General features: G+C 29.9%; 1 protein-coding gene across 1 annotated transcript in view; it reads right to left on the minus strand.

Annotated features, from left to right (window-relative positions):
- Positions 1 to 453: 453 nt before the first annotated feature.
- Positions 454 to 10,671, minus strand: part of LOC111632864 (phosphatidylinositol-glycan biosynthesis class F protein-like) — a 34,091-nt gene continuing 23,873 nt past the window's right edge. The window contains exons 2-4 of the mRNA XM_023377390.1: positions 4,384 to 4,475; positions 1,140 to 1,256; positions 454 to 904 (exon numbers count right to left, since the gene is read on the minus strand). Of these exons, the coding sequence (XP_023233158.1) occupies positions 703 to 904; positions 1,140 to 1,256; positions 4,384 to 4,475 (411 nt within the window). The 3' untranslated portion in view covers positions 454 to 702. The remainder of the gene's footprint in view (positions 905 to 1,139; positions 1,257 to 4,383; positions 4,476 to 10,671) is intronic.

A 10,671-nucleotide genomic window follows, 5' to 3' on the forward strand; every position in this document is an offset into this window, starting at 1 on the left:
GGAACTGTTAAATATTAAACATATTAACCCAATTATCCCTTTAATTACTCTTAATAAATTCAAATACTTTTCTTTCATACTTTAGTGGCTAACCGGGATAATTCATTTTGTTTCAATATCTAATTGTCGCTTGCATTAATTCTAATAATTATTACACTACTTTAGAAATACCCCACGAAGGCGCCATCTACCAGATAAAAATTCAACTAGGAGAAAAAATAAGGGTAGTATATTTAAACGATTCACGCGTGAGGCGCGTGTAATTAAAGTACCTTGGAAGTGTTAATGAATATCGTCGTCTCGGTGTTGATTTCTTTTTTTTTTTTTATATATTGAAAATTTATAAGCATTATGAATAATTTATTTCCTTGTTATTATTTATTATTATTGATATTTGATATAATAATGTTACTTTGTAACAAATATTTGATCATTTATATTGAAATACGAAAATTTGTCAAAGAAAAAGTTGTTTCGAGTTTATTATAACACCATACATACATACATTTGTCTTGGATATTATTTTTAAATAAATTAAATTAGGTTCCACATTGTTATTATTTTCATTAATTTTCTTTTAGCACGGAAAATGAACAAAAATCACTGGGCAAATGCACTTTTCAAATATCGGCAGACAGTAAGTATATCAATTGTTGCGCTATACTAATGAGCGTCACAAATCAAAATAAAATGTACATATTTTCAGACGATCTTTTGCATGGTCAGTCCGGCCAGAATTAAGTGACCAACGGAGCAACCGAGAACAGCACCCACGCTGCAAGGTATGGGCCATTCTTGCCAGGGACGATCCCAGTCTAGAGGGATGACGAAGGCGCCGCACCAGGCTCCGATGATTGTGCCGATGACGGGTTCGTGCATGTCAACTTCCGGTGTCATTTTATACCTGAAGATGACAGTCAAACAGCTCAGTTTTTTAATATGTTAATTTATAACATTTATGTATTTTTCGACACTTGATATTATTTCTGAAGTAAACTATTTTACGTCAAAAAATCAAAAATAAACAACACACTACTATACAGTTACTAAAATTCTATGATATAAACATGCTTCGTGCTCATACTATATATATAATTACACAAACTATGTACAGTACTACTCACTAACTACATACTAACCTTCCTTCGCTAAAGATTTTCAACAGAACAGGCAACATACTACCATCTAACAAAATACTTGGAGTAAAAGTTAAGATGGTCATTAAAATACTAAAGAATAAAGTAGATCTGAAGGATCTGAAAAAAATGAAGATAACACAGTTTATACATGACTTTATAGTAACCACATTCATGCTGACACTTTTATTTATCTATTTTATTCTAGACAAATCTAAATTTTTTTTATAAACTGCTAATAATTAAATATAAAAATATATACATACATAATTAAATTGTAGCTAATAAAATGGTTACTAAAATAATTGTTAAGTTGTATGCTTAGTTTCATAAATAAAACAATTTTTAAATATTTGTTTATAAAATATAATCTGATAATATAATAAAATCTTTTTTTTTTTTATCTTGTTTACAGATAAAAAAAATAATAATAATTAAGTTAAACAGCAATTAGATACTGTTAAAGAAACAAAAACAATATAACAAAATAAAATATAAAAAAAATTTTTTTAAATAAATCACTTGTAAAATAAAATTTGCTATTAGAAAATGAAGGAAATTAATTATTTTGTTAATATTTGTTAAAAATTTAATGACATGTTTTTTGCCCAATTAGCTAAGATTTTTACAGCAAATCAACCTTATAAAATTATGTATGCAAGGATAAAAAAATTTATATTAAATGGAAAATGAATTATTGATAATTCCATTCTAACTTGCATTAGATGCTACTGGACTCAAAGTTCAAAACTGCAATTTTTTAATCTTTGACCGCAGTAGTAGCCCATGTAAGATCTTTCTTCTCTTTTAACAATTTTTTCAGACGACAATAAACAAATCTTTTTAGATAGAATGTTTGAATCAAAAATGAAGTGATAAAGTATATTTTCTTTTATGGTCAAAAGGATTTTTATTTTTAATTGAAATTACGAAGAATTGTATAGAATTCATTTAAATAATTTATATTTAAAAATTAAATTGAGACAAAATCTGTTGAAAAAGGAATCATCGTTTATTTTCAATGTTCTGGAAAACTGAGCTTTCCTTGTACACATCAAAAGTTTGTATTCCAGAACAATGAAAATAAATGGTGATTACTTTTTGAACAGACTTTTGTCTTCAATTTAATTTTTAAACTTAATTGCCATCTGATAAAATTCTACAAATTATTTGATTTTATATTTAAATGAGTGTACTGTATATTTTATTTTTAATCAATCTTATTTACATTTATTATATTAATGTTTATTAATTTTTTTATTTAATTCCTTCATTTATTTTAATTAAAAAGCTATTATAATAAAATTTTATGAAGTAAACTTAAATAGAATTACAGCTCTCCCTTGATAGTCTGACATTTTTTAATTCGACATGGTCAGTAGTTTGACACACCTCCCGTCAAGGTACCCATCCCCGTTACATGTCTGTTTGCACAGAAACATGTCGCGATGTGAATCTCTCCATCCAATTTTTACACGATGACACACATTTTGTGTGTTTTCTGTGAGCAGTTCTGTTCAAACAGTTGGAGTAGGGAANATTTTTAAAATTATGAATAAGTGACACTTTTAAACTGCTAGCAAAACAATGCAAAATATGTAATTATTTTCGGTAATCCAACACCCCTTTGGTCCCATACCTGTCGGACTATTAAGGGAGAACTGTACTCCAATAGCAGTTTTTTTAAAAATAACAGAACCTAACATGACTGGAAAAATTCCAGTATATAAAACCCATGCTTTGTAATAAATCATAAAACGTTAATACGAATGAGTTGAATGAGTACTTTCAGTCTAATTTTGACCATTTTCACATTTTATATCATTGGAATAGAATATAATATTCGTTACATTTAAAGTTTAAAATAAATATTTGAAAACCTACTCCATAGGATGTCTATAAAGATCACATTTAAAATTTTTAAATATGATAAATAATTTTAAAATAAAATAAATTAAATAACTTAGCTAATTTTCTGAATGTTATTTTATTTGAAAAGCAATAACATGAAGTAAAGTAAAAAATTCAATAAACAACAAATTATATGCATATGACATGACACAATAAAACTTGACACATAGTGATTCCAGTTTATTCTAAGGTAGATTGTATTGATATATGAAGTCTACAGAAAACTTTATACAGTATTGTATGTGATGAAAGTCCATAGTTTCAGCCTATATGTTTAAGATAAATTATAATAATATTGTGGTAAAATATTCATTATTATTTTAATATTTAATATGCTTTTATATTTTATCTATAATTACACTTATATTTATTATATTAATATATTTACAGTTGCCTTAATCAAACAGTATATTCATACATTTTGAGATATTTATGGTACCAAGATTAATGGAGTTTGGANACTTATATTTATTATATTAATATATTTACAGTTGCCTTAATCAAACAGTATATTCATACATTTTGAGATATTTATGGTACCAAGATTAATGGAGTTTGGAAATGTTTCTTGATGTCAACTTGTTTGAATAGCATAAAAATGAAAGATCAATCTCATTCATAAAAATATTTATTTCAGATAAACAACATAAAATGATGTAAAAAATATCAAGATATATAGGAATACTTTTATTCAAGTCAGTGAAATATTAATTTTACTCAATTTCGATATGCAATTTTTTTCTATAAAAATGATGATCTTATTCATAAGGATTAAGAAACATTAAATTAGCCAAGTAAAATTATCATATTCTAATTGATCAAAGTTTTAATTATTCACTCAGTGTAAAGAAAATAATGCAAAAATAAACTACCATATTTATGATTATTTCAGATGTAAAATCAATTCCAAATAAAATATAATATATATAAATTAAATAATATAACTCTAATAGAATACATGAAAAGTGTAGATAATTTCCCTAATGAGAAGTCTGTATTTTAAATTTATACTCATTTTTCTTGTAAGATGTAATTATCATATTAAAGCCCAAAATTATGAAACAAAATTAATTGGAATTAAATCCTAAATTTGTAATTCCTGATTTTTTTTGGATAATTTTAGCTATATTTTACATGGCTTACTTTAGCTATATTTTTTCCTAAAAATAAAAATCTTAGTTTTCAGATTCATCTTCATAAAATTTACTGTGAATGATAAAAAGTATCAAAAATAGATAAGTATAAGTAGTAATTTCTGAAAAGTGAAAAAACAAACTAAAAACTTAAGTAATTCATGACATTTTTACTTAGATAACAAAAACAAAAAGTTACTTACTCCAATACAGGTGCACCCAATAAAATTGCACTCACATGAAAAAGAGCAATACTTAGAACAACAAACACAATTGTTTTGAGTGTGGTAATCATCTAGAAATAAATTTTTAAAATTATGAATAAGTGACACTTTTAAATTATAATAATATAAACAAAATATTTCAAATATAATTCACCTATAGATATACTTTAAAAAATGAATTAGAATTAGATATAATGCTTGTAAACGACATATCTATGACTTAAATTTAAGAGTATTGATTATATTATACATATTAGAGATATTGTATTAGAAACTCATGTTTAAATAATGCTGCAACTAACAAATTGTTGTTTATTCTATTATTTTTGACTCTTTCACCCTGTGAAGAGAGTAAAAAATAAAATAAGAGGATCTTTTTAATCATATTCATAATGTGTTTGGCCAGGCTTACAATGGGGGCACTCAGGTGGTCAGGTATTTAAGACAGACTAATACCACAAATAAGTGTATGGGGTAGTAACTTTTGAAAGTGTCAGCCGTACTGAAATAGTGGACACTGTAGACTGTTCCCCATGAGGATCCAACTCTCATTTATGTCTCCAAGTACCATGCCAACAGGCACACCCTGGGAAACTGCCTCAGCTGGTGGGCTAGACTAAGTGAGAGTATCAGTAGTGTAATACGCTACTGGTAGTTAGGGTATGCCACTCTATAGTGCACAAAGTCTGGAATGGCCAGCGTGGCAGAAGAATCTACAGTAGAGCCTCGATTATCCGACTCAATTGGGGACTCAGGTTGGTCGGATAATTGAAAAGTCGGATAACCGAAAAGTATGAAAAAATCCATTATTAGTGTAGTAGACTATATTATTATATTCCATGTAATTAGTATATTAGTATATCGCTATTAACCTACTTCGCGTTGAATTTTCATCGATGTTAAGCCTAACAAAAATTTTTTAAAATCGTCGCTATTGTATCGTTAAAAATTAGAAAATTAAGCCTCGTTTAAATACTGGCTCCCTTTTGTGGTCGAGCCAGTGTTGCCAGCTAAAACACGTAAAAATAATGTTAAAGTAGCCAATACATAGGCAAATATTGTAGCGCCACATCACTAGCGGACATTTGAAATTTGTCGACTAGGATGGTCGGTTAATCGAGGCTCTACTGTACTATCAAAGATCAATGACGTAATGGGGATGACAGTAAAGTATGTGTCATATTAAGAGAACATTCTTGGCATCCAAAGTGAGATGTGGCCAGTCACCAATGGAAGAGATTGGATACCCTCCACCATGGAAGAACTGCTACCACTAAAAGAATGAGTTATAGGGACAAGGTTGAGCCCCCTGCAAACTGTGTCTCTAATGAATACTACAGGGAAGAGGAGTCGGGTCCTGAGAATATTAAGTTTGACTCTAATATTAGAGAATATGAAGAGGCCATCTTAACCCCTCCTGGGAAGACAACATCGGAAATACCCAAACTGAAGACCAGGAATGTACAGTACTCCTTAACATAAGAACTTGGAATGTTAGAACACTGTATAAATAGGGAAAACTTGATAATCTAATTCAAGAAATAAAGCCAATGTGGCTTGATGTTGTAGGTATTTGTGAAAAAAGATGGACAGAATCAGGAAGGCTAAAACAAGAATGAATATTCAATGATGTGCTCAGAAGCAGAGGCATACGTAAATGGAGTAGCTATCATAATGAATAGTATAGCAAGATCAATAAAAGGCTTCCCTGCAGTCAACGAGAGAATTATTGCAGTAAAGATAGCTGCTCAACCTTTTGACATCTTCCTAATACAGGTTTATGCATCCACAACTGGACATGAGGAAGATGATGTTGAAATATTCTATGAAGGTTTGAAGGAATTGATGGAAATGGCAAAATCAAATGATATAATCATAGTTATGGGTGATTTTAACGCAAAAGTGGGCAATGAGAAGATATCAGAATGCATGGGCCAATATGGGCTTGGTAAGAAAAATAAAAGTAGGGATAGAATCATTCAATTTTGTGAGGAAAATAAGTTGATAATCACCAATACCCTGTTTAAACATCCAGCAAGAAGAGTGTATACATGGTCCAGATGACATATGCAGAAATCAAATAGACTTCATTTTGATTAAGGAAAGATTCAGAAATATTATAAAACAAGCCAAGTCGTTTCCTGGAGCAGATATTAATTCCAATCATAATCCAGTTGTAGTGAAAGCAAAAATTAAACTAAAAACGTGTAAGCAAAAGTCAGTATCAAAGAAGTTAAATTCAGCAATATTAAAGGAAAAGAACATAAAAGTAAAATTTAATGACAAATTTAACAGGGAAATCAATGACAATAAAATAAATAAAGAATATAATCAATCAATAGAGGATATCAATGAAGCATGGAATGCCTTTAAGGAATGTATAAGTAGAGCTGCTGCTAATAACATCCCAGAATACATTAGGAAAATTAGCAAACCTTGGCTGACTGATAAAATTCTAAATATGATGGAGAATAGGAAAAGTTTGAAAAATAAACCAGGATATAAAAATTTTAACAAGATCTATAAAAAGAGTGTGTACAAAGGTTAAAGAAGAGTGGCTTAACAAAGAATGTGAAAAAATTGAAAGTTTGGATAAAGAAAATAAAATAAAAGAACTCCGTGAAAAAATCAGAGAAGTAACTTTTAAAAATCAAAATTTTTAAGCACAAGGTTTAAGAGATATAAATGGGAGAATAATCTTGAAGACAGAAGAAATAATGAAAACGTGGTATGAATATGGAAAGGAATTATTCCAAGGTGACAGGGAGGAGATTGAATCTCCCATGGAGTTAGAACACCCACCAATACTCAAATGGGAAGTTCTAAAAGCCATTGATAAACTTAAAACCAGTAAGGCTGCTGGCCCAGACAATATAGAGCCAGAATAGATCAAAACTAGTGTTACTACCCGTCCGGTTTTCACCTGGACAGTCCGGGAATTGACTCACTATCCAGGTGAACTATTAATTTTGTCCTGGAATTTTGTAGAAATTGTGAAATTACGATAAAACAAAGTTCTTGAAAATATTTTTACAAATTTATACTATTTTAATGGCGAAAGAACTCACACTCACTGAAACTCATTTGCAATTCTGCCATGCTAGTCTGTTTACGCCAACGTGTCAACCTTTTTTTTTTTTATGTATGATCATACACATCTCAAGTAGAGCTAAATTATCTGTAAACTGTAACTGATTTGCATGCACGTTATTCTTTGCATTGTAAAATGACATTGTGCACGTGTCAGGACCTTCTGTTCAAACAAACCTGACCTCCTGTCCAGGTCAGCGATTTTTGAAAAGGTGGCAACACTAATCAAAGCTCTAGATGATAGAGGCCCTAGCTAAGTTATGCAACGACATCTATGAGCTGGGATACCTTCCTGAGGACTTCAAACAGTCTATATTTGTTCCAATCCCCAAAAAACCAAAAGCAAATAAGTGTGAGGATTTTAGAACCATAAGCCTAATTAGTCATGTACCAAAGGTTCTAACTTATATCTTGTTAAATAAAAACAAAGGAAGATGGACTTAAGGCATAAGTGAAACATAAAGTGGTTTTCAAGAGAATAAAGGAACAAGAGAGAAGAGAAGGTATTTTCAATCTGAATTAACTAACTAACTAACTATTATTGAAAGATATAAGGAAAAACAGAAAATATTTAGGCTATCAATGTTTTATAGACTATACAAAGGCATTTGATAATGTGAACATGATTACCTTATTAAATGTCTATTAGAAAACGGTATGGATGGAAATTACTTGACAATTTATAGTGGGAACAGAGAGCTGCAAATAAGGATTGGCAAAGAATTTTAACAAAGATTCCCAATACCAAAAGGAGAAAGGCAGGATTGTGTGCTGTCTCCAATTTTGTTCAATCTTTACACAAAAAGAATTTTCAGTCAGATGAAAGACCTAAATGGAGTCAACATAGGAGGCAGAAATTTCAATAATCTTAGATATGCTGATGACACTGTGCTAACAGCAGAAAATGAATGGGATCTAATGATTCTAATAGAGGAAATATCAAAATTGAGCACTCAATTCAGACTAAACCTGAACTGCAAAAAGACCAAAACTATGGTAATTTCCAATGAGAAAGAAACTTCAAAAATAAATGTTAAAATCAAAAACAGTAAACTGGAGCAGATCAAAAGTTATGTCTATCTAGGACATATCATTATATCAATAGATGATGGAAGGAATGAAAAGGAAATTGGAAGAAGGATTGGAATTGCAAAGACTGCATTTACAAACATGAAACGAGTATTGCCATCAAGGGAGATTAGTATACAAACAAGAGTTAGGTTGGCAAAATGTTATTTTTGGTTGACCCTGCTTTACGGAGCAGAGAGTTAAACATTAAATGCAAATACAGTAATACCCCGAACTTACGCAATAGGTGGGACCGAGCAATAACCGCGTAAGTCGGGGTATAATTTCACAATTTGTGTAAAATCCAAGTCGGATGTATGTAAGCTAATAAATGTTCTCGTTAAGTTTATCTCGTCTTTTAATTCGTTCACGGTTACAAGAAATCACCACATAGAGTCTCTCAAGTCTCTGTAGATATAACAAACACAGAAATAAATAACACAAAATAAATTGTAGCTATGTGTCGATTCCACGTGACATGTCCGAATGTGTAAGCTGAACAATAGTGTGGGGGAGTGAGTAATCAAAAGTTGTGTGGTGCTCAAACAAAAGACGAATCGACGAGATTTGAAAATTGCGTAACTCCGGGTTCGCGTAAGTCGAGGTACTACTGTAATGAAAAGAAATTAAAGGCATTTGAAATGTGGATGATTCGAAGAATGCTGAGAGTTCCTTGGAAGGCAAGAAGAACAAATGAAGATATCCTGTCAATTGCAAATCAGAAAAAAACCTTACTAGAAGTAGTAAGGAAAAGAAAAGTGAGGTATCTGGGGCATGTACTGTGACCCAAAGTCTACAAAAACTATTACTGGAGAGAATGATTGAAGGGCAAAGAGGCAGGAGTAGGCCAAGAATGAAATTGTTCAACAACATCAGGAATTGGACATACTTAATGTATGAAGAGTGCTCAAAAGAAGCACAAGATAGATCACGGTGGCTTGAAATGGTCGTCAACATCCTGACAGGAGAAGACACCTAAAGAAGAAGAATACCACAAAAAATTTTGGGTAGTTGCTTGCCTAGATTCAACTCCATGTGCCTGGAAAAGCAGACTTTAATCACCTCAGCCATCCAGCAGTGCAACTGACAATTTATGATGGCAGAATGGCCAAGTTAATAAAAGCACCAGTTTACCAATCTGGATCAGCTCAGAAATTATGGGTGGACTGAGCTGGAGATGTTAGGTTCATCTATCATCATTCAACTGCTCTCATTATGGGCTGGTCATTTCAATGAAAAAGATTGTTAGTGTTCACAGAACAAGAAAGTTAAAAAATTAAATTAATTAACAACTTACAGTTGCTAAAGTTGTAATGTGTGTAGCAATTCATTATTTCGACTAAATATTCAAAAAGATATAGCAATGTTACGATAGTTTTCAATTTGAGAAATTGCATAAATATTAAGTATTTCTGTTAAAATAGAAATAATTTTTTATAATATATTTAGAACTATGTATTACAAAAATACAGTAAACATAAAATTATATTCACTTATTCTATTTTAGAATATACTATACTGCTGATTTTGTGATAAAATTTCTTAAATATTAAAATAATTTTTGAAAAGTTGAGCAAACACAATTTAGAAAATCGAGTTGAAAAATATATTAAAATATTTAAAATGACAACATAAGATCATGAACTGAATTGAAATGAATGCTTAACATTATTCTTTAGGGTATTCTTTAATATTCTTAATGTTACACACAAATTGAATATTAATGAATGGAAATATTGATTAAATGGATGTGTTATATAATACAGAGAAATTTTTTTAAGCAAATAATATAAATTCACAATAATTCTTAAATTGGTGATTAAGAAAATTGTTTATTACAAACATTCATTTTTGCTTTTTTTGTTTTAAAATATATTTTCATTGTTGAATATATAAATTAAAATAAATTCATTTAACAATTCTCTTACAAATAAAGTTTTATATAACACTAAATTAAATTGATACTTCCTGTTTGAAGAAGAAAAAAAGTTCTGAAATTCATAATATACAAGGTCTGTTCAAAAAGTATCGGACCTTTGGTCGGCAAAAATAAATTTATTGACTTTGAGGTACAAAACCCTAATCCCCTTCAAAGTAGTCTCCTTGGTA

This window comes from Centruroides sculpturatus, unplaced genomic scaffold (genome assembly GCF_000671375.1).
Source record: "Centruroides sculpturatus isolate CEXI.00-Female unplaced genomic scaffold, Cexi_2.0 scaffold41, whole genome shotgun sequence".
Classification (NCBI taxonomy): Eukaryota; Metazoa; Arthropoda; class Arachnida; order Scorpiones; family Buthidae; genus Centruroides; species Centruroides sculpturatus.